This window comes from Culex pipiens, chromosome 3 (genome assembly GCF_016801865.2).
Source record: "Culex pipiens pallens isolate TS chromosome 3, TS_CPP_V2, whole genome shotgun sequence".
Lineage (NCBI taxonomy): Eukaryota > Metazoa > Arthropoda > Insecta > Diptera > Culicidae > Culex > Culex pipiens.
Window position 1 is genome coordinate 105,972,533 of NC_068939.1, and position 26,083 is coordinate 105,998,615.

The following is a 26,083-nucleotide window of genomic DNA, read 5'->3' on the forward strand; positions in this document are numbered from 1 at the left end:
AAAAAAAACTCCAGATATCCTCCATCCTCCAGATATCTAGCAATCCTCTTAATCTAGTTTTTTTTGGTAATGGTACGGTTTTTTTTTCTATTTCGATGTCAATAAGTTGTTTTGTGTTTCGCATCAAGCTCATTTTTAATTAAAAAAAACTCTGACAATCTTTATAAAGTTAAGATCCGCCACATTTGAACATTCGGATTTTCCTAATAACTATTTCGTCAATTAATATTTACAGTTGACATTAAAAAGAAAAAAAAACAATTTTAAATTGTTGTTTTGAGTCGTTATTTATCATATTGCAAAAATCCCGATACTGGAAAATTATATATTAACTATTTTTACATCACAAAAATCTATAAACAAGTTTGTGCAACTTTTGAAAAATCACTTAGTACGAATTAAGATTCGTAAACATTTTAAACTACAATTATGAGTCCAAAAAAATTCAAGAAGCGATCTTGTATTTGCAGATTCAAAAGGTAGACAGTTCCCGAAAATAACGAGGCTACTAATTAACGTTTTATTGAATAAGTATAAATTAATTGTATCTAAATTCATTGAAAAGAAACACATTTATTACTTTTCTTTATAAATGATTGGCACTATTGGCATAGTTAAAAAAAACTCTCGATTCCCGGGAAATTGAAAATCTCGAGAATCGTCACCCTCTACTTGTAGTTTTTAAAGTTACTTAACAATAAATTTTAAAATTTCCTGTGTAGTATCTTACGACTAAGTTTTCCCTCAGTGAAATAAATTACCTCTGTACCCACTTGTACGTGGGCTGTGGGTTTCCTTCCGCCACACACTCGAAGGCAGCAGGACTGAACAGCGGCGCCGTGGTTAATCGATCCGGCCCGGCAGACAGTATCTTAGGAGCAACTGAAATTTCATAATCAGCCATTAGAGTCAACCAACGTAATTAATTGTGTTGGTTAGCTGGATGAATGCGCCATTTTACTCACATTTAACATCTAACTGAACGGATAACGTATCCGAGGTTCCAACGGAGTTCTGGGCCTGACACGTGTACAGACCGGCATCGCGTCTGCCCACAGGCCTCAGCTGGAGTGATTCTTGTAAACTAGCTATTTCCGAGCGACCCGCCCGACGCCACACGATACTGGCGGTAGGGTTGGCATCAGCGGTGCATCGTAGGATGAGGGAATCCTTACCCTCCTCCAGGTCGATCTGGGGAGCTCCCAGCATTCTTATCGTGGGTGCATCTTCAGGAAGAATGAAATCGAAGCAAATTGTTTTACAAGAGATAGATATTACAAGGACAAAAAAGTAAACTTACATTTAACATCTAATCGTGCTTCAACTGCTACCGATCGTGCGGAATAGGACTCGTGGATGGACAGACACTTCAGAATAGCACCATGTCGGTCCTTGTTGGCAGGAATCTGCACCACTGTTGCCGCTGACCAGGTCCTAGGGTTATCCGGCTCAGTCGAGTTTGTCTGCGGGTGCAGCGGGGTGATTTCTTGGTCACCTGCAAGATAGAAACAGAAAACAATGTTAATGGTTGGATGTTGCTCGAATGAATCTTCAATAAAGTTAATTAAAGCCAGAAACCATTTAGTTCAAAATGCCGTAAATACCCCCACTTACGAGTACCTTATCAAGTTCGTGAAGCTGAAAATTTATAATTAACTGAAGACAATCGGTATCTCCGCTTCACTGGCATTCATTTCAGTCGTTGTGGTGGAAACGCCCCCTCCCACGTTTCTTCTTTAACGACTTACAAAACGCTGGATAAAAAGCTTAGCTCTTCGATAAACTTCTCCCTCAATACAACGGAAACTGATGGGAAGGACGAGTTGTGAATCTGAATCGGTGAATTAAAAGTTTCCGTAAAATTGAATTTGTTAATTAGCTACAGCATCTTCCGTTACCCTCCCGAGGTAAAATACAAATCGGAAAGAAGGAGGAAATCTATTGGAATATCGATTAGCAAGTTTTAAAGTACTGAAGAGATGTGTTCTTGTCGGAGACTTTTCAATGTTGTGTAACTTAATCTTTCCTCAATTTTGTATTTTTGGACCAAATTAAATGTCGCATTGCAAATTAATTTACATTTTTTTGTCTTCAAATAACAATAAGCCAAAAATAAGCTATTTAGTCATTTTTTACCTCATGCTTTACATACAGGTATTTTATGAAAATTATGAAAATGGAAAAACATGGACATTGGTGCGACTAGATAGCCGAATATTCTCGAAAAGTTATGAAAAATAATGTGTGAAAGGCACCAACAAAATATTTAATGGTACACATCAAGCAGAGCTTTTGCACCAAGGTTTTAGTTACAGACATTTTAGTACAGGCCTGCCCAACGTCCGGCCCGTGAAGCCATTTCATCCGGCCCGCAACAGCTTTTCAAAATAGTTCTTTGACCGGCCCGGCTGTCTATGAAATATTCAATAAATAAATTGAGTGTCTAAATTTAAAAAATAAAGCTATTGATCAAATTTTCATATTTATTACAATTGTTGTTATATTAATGGTTGATTATTTTATGCTTTTGCAACAAAATGTTACCAATTAATCGTAATGTTTGGATTTGATCATTTTGTTTGACAGGCCCGTAGCCAGGGGGGGGGCTTCCGGGCTGCAGCCCCCCCCGAAATTTTTTCCAATTTTTTTTAAAATTGAACTACCTTAAAAAAATCTTAAATCAATGATTGTGTGTTCTCTTCCCAGAAATAATTTGTAAGATAGAGAATCAAGAATTGATTGATCAAACTAAGTAATTTGCCTGTCCATTGCCGGGCTCAGTTTTTGTAGATTATGGATCCAAAATTTGGATATTAAAAAATTGAGCTGCAGATTTGAACATTGTTCCATTCAGTAACATCTCATTTATCTTGTAGTTTTAGCATTACATTGGTTAGGATGGTCCAAATCTGGGCTTACTTGGGGCTATCCCCTGAAATCAAAGATTTACGCATCACTAGCCTAAGTTCCAAAATTTGAGCTTTTTCTGACCACTGACCACCAAGTTTGGGCAAAATCGTCAAATTGTATGGAGAAAAGCAACTGTTTCAGTTTTTGACCAATGGAAGGCGCAATAACTATCCAGTTCTTATCAATTTTCAGAACTAATATCTTCTTTAAATTTGGAAAAAACTTTCCCGAAGACACCTTATCTTTTTGGGTTTTTTGCTAAAAAGTTATTAACCTTCGAAAATAGCAATTTCCTAGCGGACTGCTCTAAGGGGCTACATAGAAATAATTACCGTCATCTGGGGCGAATCGGGACTACAGTCTGAATAGGGACAGCAAAAATCCTTAGATCTTGTTGTCTTATTTTTGATTGTAGAACTTAAGTATGACCCCTGAAGAACCATAAAATAATTTAGAATTTTTGGATTCAATGTGGCGGTCAAAATGGAGGTCAAGAAATATTTCTGGTGTTTTTTTAAAGGTCTAATAAACCAAATTTCCAGATTTTGCTTTTTGGGTGCTTTTGAAACCGTCAGGGGTATTAAAAAACACCCAAAATGCAAAAACTTGGTGTATTGGACCATTAAAAAACAGATGCCGAATTTGATGTTAAAAACAAGCAAATAAAACATGCCGATTTCATTTGTTCCTGATTTGGTTATCCGAAGTCCTTCGAACTTCGGATAATCGAAACTTTGGATAATCGAGGCTTCGGCTAGTCGAATTTGGATTGTAAAATTAATAGCCCTCCTTTATTTGCATTAAAACCTTTAAACTGTTAATACATGTTTTTTCTCTACATTTTTCAAAATTTATCATAATTTCTCAAAAATATTTAGATTTTGTTTTCAAAAACGAAAGCATTTAATATGAAAAACATTTGAGTGAATTTTGACTATTATCAGAAATACAATTCTAATTTTATCGTTTTGGTTTTAAGAATATGGTTAGTTACATATCTAAGACCTTAGAGAAAAATGCTTGAGAAATATCCTTGTGTATTTTTTTATTACTTTTTCGTAAACCTTTTTTCCGAAACCACTCGTCCAAAATGCTTTCTTTTGGTCACATTTTTTAGTTTCCACCGTGGCCAATCTCCAATTTTTATTTAATATATCAAAAATCGGAAGATCAACTAAGTGAATACTTATTATCAACTAATTTTCACTTTGTGCATGAGCTTGCGATTTTTAAAGGAAGAAATAAAATGATAAAAATATTCAAAACGTTAAAAAAAATTAAGCTTGGATTCAAAAACTCTGAAATTAAATTAATTAAACATCACTTTCAAATTATATAATTTCTGATCAATAATTCATTTTTAAACTATTTAATTTCTATTTTTTGGATTTTACAGATTAGAATTTGCATTTTGAAAATTTTAAAATTTCTTTATTATTTTTTTTATAATTTCTTATTTTTGAATATCAATTGTAAATATTTTCCAAAGTTTATGTTGCCACCTTTTCAAAATGGACCAAAAAACAGAGAACAAATACATTATTTAAAAAAAAAATAGCTTCACAATTTTAATGGAATTAACTTATTTCGATTAAGTCTTTTTAGGACCAGCAACCAGGTCGGTCCGGAAAACAAATTTGAAATGTTTTTCCTGCTTTGACAATCATATACGACATGTTTGGGCTCGTTTAAAAATATTTTGAATTTTTGTAACATGTCGCGGAACCGCGGAAAGTTTTTTCTCACGAAAAAAGCATTTCGCCATCAGCTAGATATTTTGAAAACTAATGATGCAAAACAACTGTACTGATTTAAAGTGTGTTTTGAACACTTTTAAAGAAGAAAACCATAGCTTGTAGTTTTGATTTGTAACCCTCTCAACTTTGGTCAGAGTTTAGTGACATAAACTTCAGAATAATATTCGCAACGGCTAATTGAAGATTTAAAAAATTTTCACTTTCAAATTTCAAAATTTTCATAATTTTTGATTTAAATTTTTTTGGTATAAGACAAAGAAATGCCAGAAATCAAAAATAAAAATATTAAAAACATAAAAAATTTAAGATAGCAATTCAACAGAATAATATCAAAAAATCTGAAATTCCAAAAATTAAAAAATCTATAACTGAAAAATTAATAAAATAATTGATACTTAAGAAATCCTAAACTAAAAAAAATATCATTTTAAAATTAAGTTATTCAAAATCCAATAAATTATGTTTTTTCAATCTTAATTTTTGGATGCTTTAAATATTTTTATGTTTGAATTCTAGTATTCCTAAATTAATTTATATTTACCAGAAAATTAAGTAATTTTTGTAATGGCTTTTCCCTTATTTCAGCATTTTTAGATTCAGCGTTTTGATAGTCAGCTTCATGAGGCAATTCTTCAATATTATTTAAGCGAATACATTATTTTCAAACGTTATTTTCAGTCGCATCCAAATAAACAAATCAAAATCTCATAAACACATATTGCTCCCGAAGAAATATCAAACGACGCTTTTTGTTTCTGTTCCTTTTCAGCTGCGTACCGCTTAAGAGAAGTCTTTTCGTAAACCTTTTCTTGACCGTTCCTTGAGATTTTTTTGTATGGAGTTTTAAGAGTCTCCGTACTACAGGACATTTTTTAAAATTTTCGTTTGAAAGTAAAATATAGTTCTTGTAGCAAAATTCAGACTAAGATTTGATTTACAGGAAAAATGTAATTGATTTAAGAATTCTTACATAAAGTATTCTTTACTTTTAAAACAAAAATTTAAGATAATAATTACACATGATAATTTCAAAAAAATCAGAAATTCCAAAAATGAAAAAAATCAAATACATAAAAAATATAAAATAATTACAGCTAAAAAAATCCTTAAATTATGAAAAAAAAAATTTATCATTTTTAAATAAAGATATTCAAAAAATAATTTTAAATCATTTCAATAAATTATGTTTTAATAATCTTATTTTTTTATGCTTCGAATATTGATATGTTTGAATTCAAGTGCAGACTAAGATTAGATTTACAGGATAAAACTAATCAATTTATGAATTCTTACATAAAGTTTTCTTTATTTTTAATTTAGCAACGTTTCGTAAATATAAAATTTCTAAACCATAAAATGTGCAGGATTTTGTTCCTAGAGTCAAGATATTGCTTGAACAAACATCGATTTTAATAAATGGTTACAATCCTAAATTATTAAACATGTATATAGATTAAAATTTTATTAAAAAATTATCTTTAGAATTGAGATCTGATTAAATTTTTTTGTCATGTTTTAAAATTTTATTTTTGCTCAAATTCTAGACCAATTTTCAGAATACAATGAGTAATGAATTTGAAAATGGCGTTTAGTCGGAATATTAAAGTTAAACATGATTCGTTTTGATGTTTGATGCAATCGAGGAAAATTTTAACGGTTACATATGCATTTAAAAATGGTTACATATGCATTATTAACAACTTTTCCAGTGAATATTTTGGGGTTAAAAATTAATTTAATACATTTTATCTAAATTTTTTAACACATTAAAATTAAACACAGGCACTGATTTTTTTTCTTCAAATATATATTTATTATAGGCCTACACAGAAAAAAAATGTGAATTTACTCGACACGGAAAAAATGAATCACATGTAAACTCAGGTGATGTAAACTTGAGATTCGACGTAATTTTTTTTTGTTGCCATGGAGACACTTCAGAAGCTGAAATTTCAACGATTATATTTTTTGTATTTCATTAAAATTATTTATTTTCGAGAGCACCAGGAGCTTCGCAAAATATAAAATGGCTTCAATAGCTTAGAACAATTAAAATAAAACATTGTTTAAGTTAGTTTATAAAGTTTTAAGAAAAACAAATATTCCAGTTATGAGTTTTATGTTGTGCTAGAAAAAATGAAAAATGTTAGATAAACCATCACAATTATCACACAGCTGAAAATGTAAATCCAGACGGTTTAAAATTTATCTCAGTATAAAATACAGAAAACATAATACTTATGGTTAGATAAATCGATATTTCTTTTGAAAAAAAATTATGCTTTCAAAAATTTGATTCAAGTTAAGTATATTTTAAATTTAGCGACGTTTATCACGAAATTGGATTACAATTAAACAATTCAAGAAAATGTTAAAAAAACACTTTCTCTACTCCTTTAATACAAACTAGCTGTTAAAATAAAGAAAAAAATGACGAACGAGTTTCTTCAATAAATACATTGATAACTTAATATGAAAATCTTCGAAAACTTTTTTGCATACATTACATTAAAATTTTACAATTCATCTCAATAATTATACCACAAACCAAGTGACGGTATAAATGATTTGCTGATTTTTATACTCCTTGAATTTTTGCACCCAAGCCCCCCCCGAACAAAAATCCTGGCTACGGCCCTGTTTGAATCTAATTTTTATCATTTCTTTATTGATATGTTTTGAAGCAATTATTAAACTGACAATGGCACAAGAAAACGAAATTATCCATGTCATAAAAATTGGAGAAACATGAAAAAATATGATTTTTTGTCTAAAAATGTAGAAAAAGACTCTAAATTAAAATTTCGTATAATTTCCACTGTGTTTGCTTCTTCATGTTTACTACGAAAAGTTTTTTTTCTTTTTTGTGGAACTTAATAATGTTTTTTCATAACTGAGAAAGCAAAAAAATATATATTTTTCAGGACAACTTTTCAATGATAAACATTAGTTTAAAAAAAACTTTAAATGCAAATTAATTATACTGAAAATAAAGTTGCATAAAAATTTAAAATAATGAAAACATGTCTCAAAATGAGTCAAGAAATCAGGGAGCAAAACATGTTCATTAACTTCATTAGTTTAAAGAAAATCGAAGAACAACGAATTGAAAACTATTCAATATTTCTGAATTGAGTGTGTGTGTGTGTGTGTGTGTGTGTGTGTGTGTGTGTGTGTGTGTGTGTGTGTGTGTGTGTGTGTGTGTTTTTTTTTTACAAGGTCGGAATCTGCTACCAGACACCTGAGAATTCATTTCTCAGGTAGTGTGGGGTTGGGAAAACAAAAAAGAGTTTTCCCGACCCACTAAACCAGCCCTTGAACGCCGTGCCCTTGTCCCCCCGGGACCACCTTTCGGTATAACTTCGGGGGGAGGCGTTGCATTTTCTGCACTAGTCTACTTACAGGATCCATGCCGGGTGCTAGAACCATTTCCTGTTCTACATACATATGAGTCCATGCGAGGGTTTAACCGCGCCCAAGAATCGCGTTGCTTTTGATCGGCTAGTCATATGCAGCCCTCTCCTTGGACCATCGAGACGTGTACCGATTTGGTAGAGCCAACCGTCATAACGTGCTCTCCTTCACAGCCACACTCGTGGGTTCTCGACTCCTGTGACCATCGAGACGTGTACCGATTTGGTAGAGCCGACCATCATAACGTGTTCTCCTTCACAGCCACACTCGTGGGTTTTCGACTAGGCTCCTAGTCGTTCCTCCTCTGATCGTCTCTCCATTTCCGCTGGAGAGCCGAAGTGATCTGCGTCACCGCTCCGACGACCGCATTCCACTTGGCGATGTCGCTGCACATTCTTCGCACCACATTATCCGGGCTGGTGTCCGCTCCGATAATGGCCAGCATTTCGCTTCGCGCTGCCTCGAAGCGAGGGCAGGCGAACACCACGTGCTCCGATGTTTCCTCGCAATCGACGCAGTCCGGACAGAGAGGGGACTCTGCATGTCCAAACCTGTGCAGGTACTTCCTGAAGCAGCCATGGCCCGACAGGAACTGTGTGAGGTGGAAGGTGACCTCTCCATGCCTTCTGCTAACCCACGTGGATACGGACGGGATAAGCCGATGCGTCCATCTGCCTTTCTCCGCGGTGTCCCACTCACGTTGCCACCTTGCCAGCGATTCGGCTTTCGCAGCTTCCCGGATACCTCTCGTGCCTCTCCGGGTGTAGCGCACGGTGTCCTCCTCCAGTGTGATGCCGATGGGGATCATTCCGGCTATGACGCCAACTGCTTCCGACGAAATGGTCATGTACGCGCTTGCAACCCGCATGGCCATCAGTCTCTGCGTTCTGTCGAGCAGCGCTCGATTTCGCTTCGTCCCCAGCGCCGTCCACCATACCGGTCCGCCGTACCTAAGTATGGACGTCGCGACACTTGCCAAGAGGCGGCGCCTACTGCTTCTGGGTCCAGCGTTGTTCGGCATCATCCTCGACAGTGCCATGATCGTCTTAGCCGCCTTCTCGCAGGCGTAATCGACGTGGCTGTTGAAGTTCAGCCGGTCATCCACCATCACCCCGAGGTACTTGAGCGCTCTCTTCGAGTGCACGACGTGTTCTCCAACGTGTATCTGGGCCTGCTGCACCTTCTTGTGGTTACTAACCAGCACCATCTCCGTCTTGTGGTGAGCGATCCGCAGCTTCACCTCGAGCATCCAGTTCTCGATCATTGCGATTGCCTCCATAGCCAGCACTTCGACCTCCTCGACATTTTCGCCGGTTACCGTCAGCACTATGTCGTCTGCAAGCCAACAATCTCTACGCCGTTGGGTAGTCCCAGTGTCAACACTCCGTCATACATTCCGTTCCACAGTGCTGAACCCAGAATGGATCCCTGCGGAACTCCCGCGGTAACAACAACGGTTTTTTGTCCATCGGCAGTGTCGTAGACCAGCACGCGGTTCTCGAAGTAGCTCTTTAAGATCATGCACAAATAGTCAGGCACCTCCATTTTGTGCAGCGCTGCTGCTATGGCCGCCCAGCTCACACTGTTGAACGCGTTCTTGACGTCAATCGTGACTATTGCGCAGCAACGGTTCCCCCTGCGTTTTTTCCTCCGCGCTTCGTCGGCTTTCTCGACCACTTTCCGGATGGCGTCCACCGTGGATCTCCCTTTACGGAAGCCGAACTGCCTCGCTGCTAAGCCATGCTCGCTCTCCGTGTACTTGGTCAGCCGGTTAAGGATGATCCGTTCCAGAAGCTTTCCGAGGGTGTCCAGCAAACATATAGGCCTATACGATGATGGGTCCCCCGGTGGTTTGCCTGGCTTCGGCAGCAACACGAGCTTTTGAACCTTCCACGGGTCGGGGAAGTGTCCTTCGTCCAGGCATGTCTGCAGGACTGTTCGAAACCTGTCCGGGAATGCTAGAACCGCCGATTTCAGGGCGAAATTCGGGATTCCATCCGGGCCGGGAGCTTTCTTCACCTTCAATCTCTTCGCTACTGCCACAAGTTCTTCGTTGGTGATCAGATGACCTTCGGCGTTGCTACCCCCTTCGTCGTTGTACGGTGTAGGAGGCCATGTCGTTGGGTCATGTCTTGGGAAGAGCCCTTCCACAATGACCTTCAGCTTGTCGGGACACGTTTCAGCCACCATCGATGGGCCTCTGATCTTTGCCATCGCGACACGATATGCGCTCCCCTAAGGGTTTGCATCAGCGTCTTGGCATAACTCCTTGAAGCAGTTTGTCTTGCTGCATTTGATCGCTTTCTTGAGCGCGGCCTTTGCAGACCGGTACTCCTCTCTGCACTCCTCTCTAGTTGCTTCGGATCTTGCTCTCTGGACTCGTCTTCTGGCGCTGAGGCAACTTGCCCGAAGGGTACCGAGTTCTTCATTCCACCAGTAGGCTGGACGACGACAGTTCCTTGGCTCCAGTCTCCGCGGCATGGTTGTGTCGCATGCTGTCACCAGTTGTGCTGTTAGCACGTCGGCACTCAAGTCTTGGGGACCATCACACCAATGGAGCGCTTCCACGAAGAGACCCTCGTCGAAGTACTGCAGCTTCCATTTCCTTCCGTAGGACCGGCTGCTCCTATCTGGTACAGGGGCTCGTCTCCCGATGCTGTACCGGATCGCTTAGTGATCGCTATGGGTATAGTCCTCACTCACCCTCCAGTTCATGTCGGCCGCCAGTCGCGGGCTACAGAACGTAACGTCGATGATGGACTCACGACCGTCTTTGCGGAAGGTACTGCTGGTTCCGCGATTCGCCAGCCTAACGTCTAGCTTTGCCAGAGCTTCCATTAGGCTATGCCCCCTAGCATTGGTGCATCTGCTACCCCACTCGACCGCCCACGCGTTGAAGTCACCTCCGATAACGATCGGGCTTCGTCCGATCAGTTCATCGGTCAGACTATCCAGCATCTGCCGAAACTGCTCCAAGGTCCATCTTGGGGGAGCATAGCAGCTACAGAAGAAGGTCCCGTTTACTTTGGCGATCACGAATCCTTCAAACGCCCTCGAGACCACTTCCTGTATGGGGTACCGCCCCATCACGTGTATCGCCGCCATTCTTGCTGTATCCGCGGCCCAGTTTCCGTTGTCGTGTGGAACTCGGTACGGTTCTGCAATAATTGCCACGTCACACCCCGTCTCCGCGGTCGACTGCCACAGCAGTTGCTGTGCAGTGTCGCAGTGATTGAGGTTCACCTGGGACACCTCCATTACTTTTTGCCCGAGGCCAGCTTCTTGTACACCGGGCAATTAAAGCCACCCGTCGCATGGCTATTGCCGTCGCCTTCTTTACAGAGCACGCACTTCGGCTGATTTTTGCAGTCTCTTGCCACGTGGCCTTCTCTACCACACCTTCTGCAACTGTTGGTTCGATCGGGACCGTCGCAATTTCTCGCCTGGTGGCCGAAACCCATACAGCGGAAACACCTCGTCATCTGCTGGGTCACTCGAGGAACAGGCCTCAGTGGGCACACCGACCACCCTACTTTGACCTTGCCGGTTTCCAGCAGCTTAGACGCCGAAGGCAATTTGCGTGCCGCCGTAGGCTTTCCTCAACCGGATTGCCATCGGTGTCGTACGGTCATCCAGAAGAACGATCAGCGCATCTTTTAGCTCTTCCTCCGTCGTGATCTCGTCCAGGTTCCTGCACTCGATCGTTGTCTCCGGCGATAGCGCTCTTACCTTCGACTCGTAGCCTACGGCTTTCTCGACGAGGGACTTAAAAGCTGAGCTCTTGACCGCGGGATCCTTCTTCAGCTCAAAAAGCATCGCTCCGGTTTGGGTGCGCCTGGTTTTAACCACGTTCTCGCCAAGCTCCTTGAGTTCCGGATCGGTTCGTACTTTCCGGAGGAGGTCTGCGTACGAAACACCTTCCTTCACCTCGACCACCAAAGCCTCGCCTTTGTTACGCTCCCTGCGAAACTTGGGTTTTTGGGTGTCCTCGTTCTGCTTCCCTTTTTTCTTCCGCTTCTTTTTCTTGACCTTCTCCCATTCCTTCTCCTTCCCTGAGGTTGATTCTGGCTCCTTCGCTGGGTCCGGACTGTCTCCATTCCCCTGCTTCTGCTTCTTTGCGTCCTCCTCCTCTCCAGGCGTTTCCCTGTCCCTTTTAGAGCTTGGGCCGGGCGGCGTTTTCGGTTCTTTCTCCCATAGCGCTTCCTCCTCCAGTTTTGCATTCAGCGTTTCTTCGGCTCTTTCAGCTCTGAGCTTCAGTGAATTCCGTGTCACCACCAGGGAGTTGTTTTCGCGCTCTGCGGCATTCATGGCTGCCTTGACTCCATTCACCATCTGCTTGATTCTGGTGTGGACGTTGTTTTTGTCCTTGATGAAATCAAAGAGTTCGTTGACCCTCCTCCTGACCTCCTGTAACGCGGTCCTTCCAAGCATGACTCCGTCCTGAGGGGTACTGCCGGCGAAGTTCAACAAGGATGACTTGGGAGTCTCCTCTCCAATTACTCCTATCTGCTGACTCGAAGCAGCCGCCTGGTTCAACACTGGGGATCTCAACACCTTCCCGCTTCCACGGAACGCGCTCGCCACTCCGCCTGCTGTGTCGCCGCCGTTTGACTCGCCTCCTGCCATTTCGACGTTTGCGTCCTCTTCTACCTCCGTGTTTTCCGATGCTTGGGGCGCATCGGGACCCTTTTGTTGGTTTGTTTCACTTGTCTTCATTTTGAATCCCACGAGTCGCTAGGGAAATACGGTCCGCTGCGCCAGTGCCCTGCCGTGACGCAGTAAGGGCAAATTACGTGTGGGGTTCGCCCCTGTGCCCCACAGGCTCCGTTATCGACTGGGAATTTGTTGAACCCCCCCAGCCATGCATCCCTCGACACGGGTCGCGTCACATCTTGGATTCGGGGTTTGGTGAGGTTTTGGGCTAAAACACTTATAGCGGCGTTCGATCGCTTGACAGAGGTGTTTACGGACCCATGTGGTTTTTTTCGAAGAAATTAAACAGTGCCCTTGTTCAATTCCGCCACGTCCTAGACATCCTCCCGCTGCTGGTCCGGGGGCGATGCAATGAATGTATGCAATCGCCGACAGCTATCCGCCTACTGCAACCCACCCGGTAGCTGGCAGCTAAGCTCCGCAGGGACCCTCACCTGTCCCCACGGTTCACGGGTGTGTGTGTGTGTGTGTGTTTGAAATTATTCAAAAATATTTTGTAAAATATTAGAATAAAGATGCACAACAACGCAAGAAGTCTTTTTTTTGTACAGATGATAAGAATCCAAATTTCAATAAATTTTATCATGCCTCAATATTTTATATATTTATGATTGTATTGAGGAATTAAACTTAAAAAACTTGCAACGACCAATGAAATTTGAATGTTTTTTAAGTGAATTGATATCAGGATATCTAGCCCGTTATTGCTTCTGGGAAACCAGATCTGGCCGGAAGGGCCAAAAGGTTGGGCACTATCGATATCATTTTTGATTCATCCCCTAAAGTACTATTTACAAAACAATTGACAACAAAGTTTGATTGCTTTTACAATCAGATTGTTGCAGGATTGGTTCCGTAAATTTTACTATTTTGGAATTAAAAGACAACAACTTCCTTGGTTGCTGCGCACCTTTAAAATCTGTTGGATCAGAAGATTCAAGAAAAAATGTTTGAAATTCAGGGAAAAATGTGCTATATCTGAATACCTTTTGATTCAAGGATTGGTTTAGTTTGTGGTAAGTTTAAGTTAGTTTTAGGTAAGGTTATGTTTTCTTAAAAAAAAATCCTCATTGTACCTAGGGTTACAAAAATGATAAATCATATATGTACTTTAAAGTTATAAAAATGAACAGTGATTAAATCACGAAAAGCAAACATAAGCTGAAGAGCCACAGCTGACCACTTATAATGTAAACCAAATGTAATTATTATAAGAAAGATTCAATAAAGTATATTTAATTCAAAAATAAAATAAAATCTAAATAAAAAACGAAATTAGGAAGGCCATATAATTAACAATCATACTTATTAGAAAAAAAAAAGTTTTTCCTTTCTATCTACATTGAATTATGCTTCTTTTCGGGCTGAGAACAGTCCACCATCTGCTGCCATGCATGTGTTTGAAAAACTGTATTCAATTAGTGCTTCGCTAGTTTTTTTTTTCCATTAATCGGATGAAAACAACGCTGTCTAAAAATTCACTCAAGCACGTTCTGTGCTGCCTTTCCGCTTCAAATCGTTGCTTTAGTGCAATTTTATTAATATGCATTTTAATTTTCTTTGAGTGGCCCCCGCTGAAGAGTAAACACTTTAGTGCAGCACTTTTCCGCGAGGTCCCTTGCCTCATTCGAAAAAAAATATTTTTTTCGAGCTTTCTCAGCATTACATCTCGCCTAAAGTACACTTCCAAAAGAGGCAACTATTTTTTTTTCTATACCGCTCTGTTTTTGCCAACGCTGCTACTGGGGCCACGGATGGTGGCTTCCCATTTCCCATATCCTGTGTTGGGTGTGATGCTTTTTCTTAGCTTTTTTTTTTTGTTTTCAATGCATCAGATTCCACAGAGTGGTGCTGGTGTCGGCCTGAGGATGATTTTTTGGCAGCTGCTGAAAATTTAATTTTGTGTGTGTGTATTTCCCCTCATCCTCGTCGAAAAGCTCATCTAGACGAGTGGAAAGGATGCTTTCGTTTCGGTTCTGCTAAACATAGTACCTTGAAGCTTGGGATGAGGACTACAGAACAGTTGAACAGTTCTTTGCGAATGCGAGATTTTTATAAACAGCAATTTGAACATCACAAAAGAAAAATAAAGGTGAATCGTTGCCCCGAAGTCGATCGTGAGCGAAATCAGCTAGAGATTGAATGCTCACTGCTTAACTTGTCGGTGACACTCACATAAGAGCAAACTCAATCATTAGCCAAGCTCAAACCCCAGCGTTTGGCCTGCACCAAACCAGAAAACCATCTCTGATCATCATCATCACTGATGGTCCATCATTGAACAACCAGCAATGAATGAGAAACTTTATTTTGTTTAAGGTCGTAGAAGGTTCTTGGGTCAATGACTGTCAGTGACATCTTAATTTATCATGCTAATTCTTCAAGCCGAATGAGTACAGAAATTAACAGTGCGAGGAAAAAGCTACCGCACATCTGGCGCGCCGGGGAATCGAACCCCGCTCTTTCGCATACCGTGCGAGCGCGTACACCACTTCGCCAACGCGCCGTGCTTGCCGAGGCAAGTTCAGCTAGTTGTTTTGTGATCTACCGTTCTCCACCGATCGTACCAGTGTACGGTTGCTTCTTCCACAACACTATTATTCTGTTCTCAAAGGCTTCTTTAGAATACTGACACACGGATCAAGTATATTTTTAGACGCATTGTTATTGTCAAGTTCACAGACAAATGGACACCTACTTAGTGACACGTAGTCAAATTGTGAGACAAATTTTAGCTGATTGCCTACTTGAATCTATGGCAATGTTTGGCAGGTTAGAGCCACCAAGCTCGGAAAACCTAAGGTCCATTTGTCTGTGAACTCGACAATAACAATGCGTCTAAAAATATACTTGATCCGTGTGTCAGTAGGGTACGTTATCCATTAGTGGACCCCTTTCCTATAGTGGACCCTCTGAAGGGTTTTTAATGGAAAATTCAATAAAATCACAATTTCAAGCGTGTTGTTGTCTACAAATCTTTTATTTGGCATGTTCAGCATCATTTAGAACAATGTTGACTGACATTGAATTGTCCTTTTCACCAAAATAAGTGTTTTGATTTGGACATCTGAAATCAGCCATGGCCACTAGCATTTTCACAACAAAACTGCATTTATATTTTATGATTGAATTAACCATCTAATCATTTTTTGACTGATTATTTAACTTCAGCAAGTCGAAGTAATGTAAGTTTAAGGATATTTACTAAAATAAAGCGAAGAAATGCAATTTTCTAGCAAAAAATATGAGGGTCCAATATAGGACAACGAAAATCCAAACTTTTCCAAAAGTGGACCCCTGTTAATTAAACCTTCAAAAATGATGAAAACGGTGTATTAAAGCAAAAGTTTCTCTAAAACATACAATAAATGCTTGTTGTTATCAAGTTAAACGCATATTTTTTCAATTATGAGTATAAATATAGCTGTTTTCATGTTAAAAGTACCAATAATGCTGAAGCCGTAAGAATTTATAATTAATCAAAACTATAGTTAATTGTACTTAACTGAAGCACCATAATTGCAGTTTGAAATGATATTTTATAATAATAAATCAATAACAAAACTTTTTTTCCAATAAACATGCGTGGTTTTATCAGCAACTGTAAACAATTCTATTGTTAAGTATCGGTCAACCATTTATTTAATTAGTATGGAAAAAAATGCATCAAGATTACTTTTTTTAAATTATTTTTATGTTTACAGTGGTTTTTGAGACGTTTTCTCTGATCTTTTTCGGAAATAAATGTGTTTAAATGTCTGTTTGGTTTTTTGTTGTTTAAAGCCAAATTTGTTAACAAAAAATATTTGTTTATGATGAAAAGTGAGCAAAATCCATCTTTTATTCATTATATCTATCATTAGACCTACACCATGCATCAAAACATCAAATATTGGTTAAATTTGGTATAAAAATAACAGTTTGCCTATAGTGGACCCGGGTCCACAATCGGATTATGGACCCGGGTCCACTATAGGAAAAAGGGGTCCACAACAGGCAAAAAAAACTTTTTTTTCAATTGGCTATTTTTCTGCTCAAAAACAAATAACTGATGAAACAAATAGTCAAAATTGTTCGAAAGACTTCAGTTTTCATTGTTTTGTACAAAGGGTTACGAAAAAGTGCTTAAAATATTGAAAATTCGTGAAAAATGTGCTTCGGCTCTACTAGGGGGTCCACTAATGGTTAAAATACCCTATTCTAAAGAAGCCTTTGAGAACAGAATAATAGTGTTGTGGAAGAAGCAACCGTACACTGGTACGATCGGTGGAGAACGGTAGATCACAAAACAACTAGCTGAACTTGCCTCGGCAAGCACGGCGCGTTGGCGAAGTGGTGTACGCGCTCGCACGGTATGCGAAAGAGCGGGGTTCGATTCCCCGGCGCGCCAGATGTGCGGTAGCTTTTTCCTCGCACTGTTAATTTCTGTACTCATTCGGCTTGAAGAATTAGCATGATAAATTAAGAAATCGCGTTGCCCTTTGCTTAGGGTAAAACAAAAAATCTTAACCTTAGGTTTTCCGAGCTTGGTGGCTCTAACCTGCCAAACATTGCCATAGATTCAAGTAGGCAATCAGCTAAAATTTGTCTCACAATTTGACTACGTGTCACTAAGTAGGTGTCCATTTGTCTGTGAACTTGACAATAACAATGCGTCTAAAAATATACTTGATCCGTGTGTCAGTATTCTAAAGAAGCCTTTGAGAACAGAATAATAGTGTTGTGGAAGAAGCAACCGTACACTGGTACGATCGGTGGAGAACGGTAGATCACAAAACAACTAGCTGAACTTGCCTCGGCAAGCACGGCGCGTTGGCGAAGTGGTGTACGCGCTCGCACGGTATGCGAAAGAGCGGGGTTCGATTCCCCGGCGCGCCAGATGTGCGGTAGCTTTTTCCTCGCACTGTTAATTTCTGTACTCATTCGGCTTGAAGAATTAGCATGATAAATTAAGAAATCGCGTTGCCCTTTGCTTAGGGTAAAACAAAAAATCTTAACCTTAGGTTTTCCGAGCTTGGTGGCTCTAACCTGCCAAACATTGCCATAGATTCAAGTAGGCAATCAGCTAAAATTTGTCTCACAATTTGACTACGTGTCACTAAGTAGGTGTCCATTTGTCTGTGAACTTGACAATAACAATGCGTCTAAAAATATACTTGATCCGTGTGTCAGTATTCTAAAGAAGCCTTTGAGAACAGAATAATAGTGTTGTGGAAGAAGCAACCGTACACTGGTACGATCGGTGGAGAACGGTAGATCACAAAACAACTAGCTGAACTTGCCTCGGCAAGCACGGCGCGTTGGCGAAGTGGTGTACGCGCTCGCACGGTATGCGAAAGAGCGGGGTTCGATTCCCCGGCGCGCCAGATGTGCGGTAGCTTTTTCCTCGCACTGTTAATTTCTGTACTCATTCGGCTTGAAGAATTAGCATGATAAATTAAGAAATCGCGTTGCCCTTTGCTTAGGGTAAAACAAAAAATCTTAACCTTAGGTTTTCCGAGCTTGGTGGCTCTAACCTGCCAAACATTGCCATAGATTCAAGTAGGCAATCAGCTAAAATTTGTCTCACAATTTGACTACGTGTCACTAAGTAGGTGTCCATTTGTCTGTGAACTTGACAATAACAATGCGTCTAAAAATATACTTGATCCGTGTGTCAGTATTCTAAAGAAGCCTTTGAGAACAGAATAATAGTGTTGTGGAAGAAGCAACCGTACACTGGTACGATCGGTGGAGAACGGTAGATCACAAAACAACTAGCTGAACTTGCCTCGGCAAGCACGGCGCGTTGGCGAAGTGGTGTACGCGCTCGCACGGTATGCGAAAGAGCGGGGTTCGATTCCCCGGCGCGCCAGATGTGCGGTAGCTTTTTCCTCGCACTGTTAATTTCTGTACTCATTCGGCTTGAAGAATTAGCATGATAAATTAAGAAATCGCGTTGCCCTTTGCTTAGGGTAAAACAAAAAATCTTAACCTTAGGTTTTCCGAGCTTGGTGGCTCTAACCTGCCAAACATTGCCATAGATTCAAGTAGGCAATCAGCTAAAATTTGTCTCACAATTTGACTACGTGTCACTAAGTAGGTGTCCATTTGTCTGTGAACTTGACAATAACAATGCGTCTAAAAATATACTTGATCCGTGTGTCAGTATTCTAAAGAAGCCTTTGAGAACAGAATAATAGTGTTGTGGAAGAAGCAACCGTACACTGGTACGATCGGTGGAGAACGGTAGATCACAAAACAACTAGCTGAACTTGCCTCGGCAAGCACGGCGCGTTGGCGAAGTGGTGTACGCGCTCGCACGGTATGCGAAAGAGCGGGGTTCGATTCCCCGGCGCGCCAGATGTGCGGTAGCTTTTTCCTCGCACTGTTAATTTCTGTACTCATTCGGCTTGAAGAATTAGCATGATAAATTAAGAAATCGCGTTGCCATTTGCTTAGGGTAAAACAAAAAATCTTAACCTTAGGTGTCAATGATAGTTTTGATTTCATGGTCCAGAAATAGTAAATTGAAATGAAAAAAATAATCACTTTATCGTCTCCGTCATGCTAACTTGTCGTACGTGCATTTAAGGCCAAAATGAGTTAAGAACGCCATTTGTGCAGCTCACAATGCCTCACATTTTGACCTTCACAGATCCCCAAAATTCGATTTCAATCCTGAGATATTCAATAAAAACCAAAAAAGCTCCGCGGATTTTTGTCACTTTTCATATGAAAGAAGTTTCAATCTTGTCGTGCTATCTTGTCACTCCCTGACAATTGGCCAAAGGGATTTCAGGTCACATTTTTTGAAGTTTATTATGTCCCTCAACTCTGGCCAAAGTAGCAAAAAAATAACAAGCCATGGTATAAACATTTTAATAAAAAAGAGTTTTAAAATGCATTTTACACATACCCTGTAGCATTGCAATCATTAGATTTCAAAATATCGAAGTATTGATGAACCGTTTTTTTAAGCCGAAAAAAACTTTTTGCATTACTGTGCAAACGGAATTTCACAAAAATTCAAAATATTTTTGATCGATCCCAAAATGCTTTCTAATTTGTTTTCAGTTGTAAGACTTTAAAATTTGGAAGTGTTTTGAAAAAAATATTGTTTTGCCCCCTGATTTTTTGGACCGATTTTGAAGGGGAGGTGTGACATAAACTTTGAAAAATGTTTGTAACGGCCATATTTGATGAATAAAATAAATAAATCTGAAAACTAGAAGATGCCCTTGAAAACCATAGGTTTTGGTGGTCTCTATGTCAAAATTTCTACTCAAAACAATCGAGTAATTGAATGGCATCCAAACTGAAATCTAGGATGTTGGAAAAAAAATGATATTGATTTTAAAATGCTAGTCTTGATTTAAAAAATTTCATAATATTTTTTTCGAAAAGATCGGAAAATTTCACGAATGTTTCATATATTAACATTGAAAATCGGACCATTAGTTGTTGAGATATCGTCATTAGAAAATGGTGGGCTGTTTGGGTGAGACTTAGAAAACTTCAATTTTCGTGTTTCTTTTTCTTTAAGCCGCTGTATCTCAGCAACCAGAGGTCCAATCTTCAATGTCTCTTAGACAATTTTATAGCAAATTTTCTGAACTTTTCAAAAAAAAATATTTTTAGAAATGGTCACTCATGGTCACTATTTTTAAAAATTGAAAAACTGCAAATATTTCGCTAAAATCAAACTTTCGGTGGCTATATCTAGAAAACGGAGCCCTTTATCAAAAAATATGTAAAGTACTTTTCGATTGTAAATTCAATTTTGCATTAAAAAATAATGTCAAACTTGTTTTTGCATGAAACTTCGATTTTTTCCAAAAATCACTATTTTTTCAAAAATTCATAACTCGGCGGCAGATTTTTTGACCATGTTTCTCTATGGCTCAAAAGTTGCGGATTTTTGTCCCCTAAAACATATAAAAAAATCTCGAAAATCAAAAATACGTATTTTGTGAAATTGAGTTTTAGTAAAAAAAAAGTTGATAAAAAAATCCTCAAATTTTTTTTCCGTGTACCTATTTTTTCTCAATAGTCCTCAACAATACCTACAACTTTGCCGAAGACACCAAATTGATCAGAAAAAAAAATAAAAAAATAAAAATATTGAAATAACAAGCCATAGTTTCAACATTTGCACGGAAAAGTTGTTTTAAAATGCATTTTACACTAGTTCAGTTGTTTTGCAATCATTAGTTTTCAAAAAATTTAAAATTTGACGAAAACCAAAATTTTTGCGAAAAAAAAACTTTTTGGGATAATAAACATCGAAAATTTTCAAAAATTCAAATGATTTTTAAATCAACCGAAACATGCTAAAAATGATTCTAAGTGCAGGGGAATGCATTCAAAATTAATTTCAACTGATTGCACTTAAATTTTCATTGAAATATTAGAGTTTAAAAAAAAAAAAATTTTGCCCCCTGATTTTTTGAGCCAACTTTGAAGGGGGGAGGACAAAAACTTAACATAAAATTTGTACCAGCCTTAGTTGTACAATGAAAAGTTTACTTCATTTTGTTTAGAAAAATGACTTTTGGGATTAATTTTTATAAGCTTTGAATTTTTTGAAATTGCATTTTCAAGTTTCAAAAACAAATTTAATACTACATTTTTTGGAAATTCAATAACTTATATTTATAACAAAAATCATTCCAGCTTGAGCCGGTTCTTTCAAAAGACCGGAATTTGAAAAAGAACCGAGCCATGGTTCGTTCGCTCTTTTCAGTGAACCGGCTTTTTGAGCGGTTCGCTCTTTTTTTGCCCACCTCTATTGTTTACATTGCGTGCTCTCGTTTTTGTTTATTCAAGGTCAAACATTAAAATGCGTTTTTCTCGGAACGTCGAAATGGCGGATGCGACATGATAGCACGACAGCGTTGATATGTATAACGCTTCTACAAAAAAAAAACACAAAAAAAAACATTTTTTGATTGATACATTCTGAAACAAGATTTGAATGTTTTTCTAAAACAAACATGGCTGCCAAATGGCCAAATGGAATGATGCCTTACAGAGCCTTAAATTGTTGACTTTATAACACACACCGGTGGAACGATGTTTTTGGTCGCAGAAATTACAGATTTGATCAAATCAAGTTCTGCAAAATTCTAGGATCATCTAGACATTCTTACAAATCACTGGAAATAAGAATCGTCCCGATTGGTTGAGTAATGCCCGAGAACCAGCGAGTTGAAGTTACCGTTCCACCTTTTTTGGGAGGCTTGGGCGTCCGTGTAAGTTCGACATGCGTTGAGCGTTCCAGTGTTAAACAGTTTATGTATCAAAAATATTGAATTGTAATGATTCAAACTATTTGTTTCCAAACTCATTGCCTGGAAACATTTGTTTTTATTTTTATAATTAATAAGAAATGTCTAGTATTCTTTGAACTCAAATTTTATAGAGACTCGGAAATATTTCAAAACGTCAAGGGAGGAAGGGAGACTGTCCCACGAAAGTTCTCGGCGGCATCGCTGGTGGAGGTTTGGCACAGGGCCGATGAGAATGTGGGAAAATATGTTGGGTTAAATCAAATCCAACAACGTTTTTGCATCTTTTCCTTCACCGGAACGAACGGCATGGCGCACGACGATGCTGAGTGGGTGGATGTATATGTGTGCGAGACTGAAACTACAAGTGAGATAGAGTGCGCGACTGTTTTTGTTTGCTGTTTCATCGTGAAACGCGCGGCGGCGCGAGCTTTTTGTGAATTATTTCATAAGTGTAATTTGCATATTGCTAAAGCGGGATCAGAGCCCTCGTTAAATACAGTTGGAGTGAAGTTCTGGCACGGGCGATTTAAATTTTAAGCTTATTTACGAATATACGCTGCATATGATGCAGCAAATTTGGGAAACTCTTGAGCTTTGGGAAATCACAGTGCCACGTGAGTGGCATGGCTTTTGGCTTGGCATGGAACCGGTGCAGCCGGATTCTGCAAATGTTGGCAGCAGACACCGCCGCTCTTGCTGGATGCATAGTTTGGAACCGGACGAAACAAACGAATGCAACGAAATAAAAAAAAAAAACTGCCAGAAAAATTTCGGATACGGATGTTGAGAGTGCTAGATTTAATCGGATAAAATGCTTACCTAGAAACCACTTCAGCTGCGCTGGAGGGTTTCCGTAGTGCGAGACACATTTCACGGTGGCCATCGCACCGGAATCTACGGTAACGTTGTGCCCGGGAGGGACATGAACACCTTCGTGTTCCAATCTGGGTCGTTGTGGTGGAACTGCAAATAAAAACGGCAGACGATAAAAGTTAGATTGGTTTGTTCTGCACTGTGAGTTTTCGAACACGAGAGAGCACTAGTTTTGCTAAATCAGTTAAGCAGAGGATGAACAAATCTATCGATTTCGTATCGAAACCAGGTGGTAGGACGCGTTTAATAAATTATGCTTCATTGTGGAAAAATCACTCTGATTTAAATAAAAAAAAAACTATGTGTTTATTCGTTCTGAAGAATTACACTTCAGATTGATGACTTAAAACAGATACCAAAAAATTGGTCTTCTCCTTTGTAAATTAATTGTTAACAGCATCACAAATATTTTAAATATTATGGATTTTGGGAAAAAATACAAAGGATAAAATTATCAAAGAAAAATAAAAGCATAGACTTGGGAAAAACTCATCCTTAATAATCATAAATTTTAAAATTATTGGTTGGCGATTTGAGTTGTTATTATTTGGAAGCCTTTGCCAATTTCAATTAAAGTTCACGTTAATTGTACAATCGATTGTGAACTATTAAAAAATACATTGATCTCTTTGTTTATATTTTTGAAGTATTTGCAGTACAGTCGACGCGCTGGTTGTCTATGTCCAAGGGACAATCGAAGAAAAGAAACATCAGTTTACGGGACGATGCAAAATAAAAACTCACCTAAAAAAATATGCAGTTTGAAGTGACTGAAGATTTCGATCACGATGATCGACAACCAGAGATTTGACTGTAACTGAACAATATGTAAAGTAATGTATGTGTATGTGATTTTTTCGTCCACGACCAGGGTCAAGCCACAACAAATTTGGATTAATTTTTTTTAGAGCTTAACTTATAAAAGTGTGTGTTAGGTTGGTTTCATCAAACCAGTATAACGAGTTGAGATTGCTACATTTTAAAATTGATGTAACTGTTCGGATATTAAGGCAAGCATATAAGGTAAGAATAAGAAGAGAGATCAAAACTATTGATGCTTGCTCTTTTGTTTCATGCATCTTTATAAGTTTTTTTTAATCTGACCCTGATAATGAATTTTCAATAAGTTGCGTAAAAACTCTGAGCTATCTAAAAAAACTTTTACTTAAACCATTTGGTTTCTTGGCATTGAGTTTTTCTGATGATTTTTGAAAATATATCACTAGATTTGTCTAACTTTAAAACATCTGTACTTTAAATCTCGTTGTAATTTTTTGGTAATTTGACGAACTTAAATTTGTATTTGTTGTTTTCATACAAGCTCTTTAAGTGTCACTATGATAGAGGATCAGTAGGGTAGGGTAGTCATCAACGAGACACTTTTGGTTTTCAACTTACAACGATTTTTCTAATTTTTTCATCAGCATGTCTTAGTGAGCTTTTAGTTGCATTATTTTTCTTTTAATTTGTTCTATCATTGACCAAAATATGAGATCGATCCGACATCTACAGCCAGAGTTATTCAACTGTCTCATTGTAGACGCACTTGGCAGGAAGCTCTACGAAAATCAACATTTTTCTAGCAAAACATCATGTTTTTGAATTGTTCCATTGCAGGTGACTTGCCTTGAACATTTTAGAGCAATTTTTGCCAAGATGAAACTTTTAATAACAAAAGTTACACTAAAAAGTATTTAAATTTTGTAAAATCCATATATTAATACCAAATAACTTAGTATTTTTGGTTAAATGAAGTTTAAACTCTAGAAATATGCCAAAAATCACTTTTAATTCATGTTTTGAAGGATTTCCATCGATTTTGAAAAGTTTATTGAAGAAAAATCAAAGTGTCTCATTGTTACCCATGGGCTGAAATGAGTGGGGTACAATGAGACTGCCCTGGATTCTGGGTGTATTCTAAATTTTGGCCAAATCTAATGAAAGGACATTGTAGCCCAACTTAATCCCTATGGAACGTCGAAAGACATTTGAAGAAATATTAGTTTTGGTGTTAATGGCAGCCTACGAGCGAAAAAGTATTATTTGTCCATAATTTACTTTTACACCCCAGAATCAAACATTTATGAATTACTTTTCAAGGGAGCGTCCATGACCAAAGCCACTTATATGGCAGACGTGTATCCAGTAGACACACCATTCCCCCAAATATGAGCCTGATTGGTTGAAACTACGACTTGTGAGAGGCATTTTCTCATTGATGACTACTCTACCCTACTATCTAGAGTTTTTTTTCCAATGTTTCATTAGCTATGTACGGTGTATTTTTACGAGACCCCAAAGATAAAAAAAATCGGTATGCCTGATATTTGGCACCGTGAAAAAAGGGATCTTTCCCGACATTTTGCGGGGTATACCGAAATATTTCGTCGGGGGGTCTAGAGCATTTTTTTTTTGAAGATTATTTTTCGATTTTATGGGATATTTGTTCAAAAAAGTCACAGAAATTCGGTGCATTCATGTTGATTTCACTCAAACTTCTTATGAATATGCCTTGGGGACTCTAACTAATCATATTTGACCCATATTTGACCTCCGCAAAAAAATCGAACCAAATTAACCAGATTTCTAGCATTCTTTGAAATACTCCAAAATCCAAGCTGGAAACCCAGATACGACCGAAAATAAATCTTTTCTTTGTACAATTTGTCATTAAAATACAGCAACACATTGCCCGGATACGAATTTGAGCATTATCGAGAAATTAAAAGTGAGAGTGTGTGCGTGCAACACGGAGTTAAACTTTTCAAAGTGCCGTGGTAAACTTCACAGAAAGTTTAACTCCATGTTGCACACACTCTCACTTTTAAATTCTCGATACAATGCAAAACATGGATTATTTAATAAATATGCTGTTTATTACCCAATTGGTTTCGAAAAAATCAAGTCAAACAATGTAAATGGGCCAATGTGGATTTGTAAACAATCAGTCTGTCCTGCTCATGTCAGTGGTTGTTTACATTTGACATGAGCAGGACAACCTGCTTGTTTACAAATCCACATTGGCCCATTTACATTGTTTTGCTTGAAATACACATTTAAGAATCAATCACATTGTGGAGAACAGTTTTCTGGACAAGTTCCATAAAAAAGCATCAGTTTTGGTTCATTATAAGCAGAGATATG

The 26,083-nt window shown here is 38.5% G+C and overlaps 1 protein-coding gene across 2 annotated transcripts in view; it reads right to left on the reverse strand.

Moving 5' to 3' along the window:
* Positions 1 to 26,083, reverse strand: part of LOC120421927 (hemicentin-2) — a 180,077-nt gene that overhangs the window by 84,615 nt on the left and 69,379 nt on the right. For both annotated transcript variants that reach the window (XM_039585239.2, XM_039585230.2), the window contains exons 4-7: positions 22,886 to 23,029; positions 1,301 to 1,495; positions 966 to 1,226; positions 762 to 882 (exon numbers count right to left, since the gene is read on the reverse strand). In XM_039585239.2, coding sequence (XP_039441173.1) covers positions 762 to 882; positions 966 to 1,226; positions 1,301 to 1,495; positions 22,886 to 23,029 — 721 coding nt within the window. The remainder of the gene's footprint in view (positions 1 to 761; positions 883 to 965; positions 1,227 to 1,300; positions 1,496 to 22,885; positions 23,030 to 26,083) is intronic.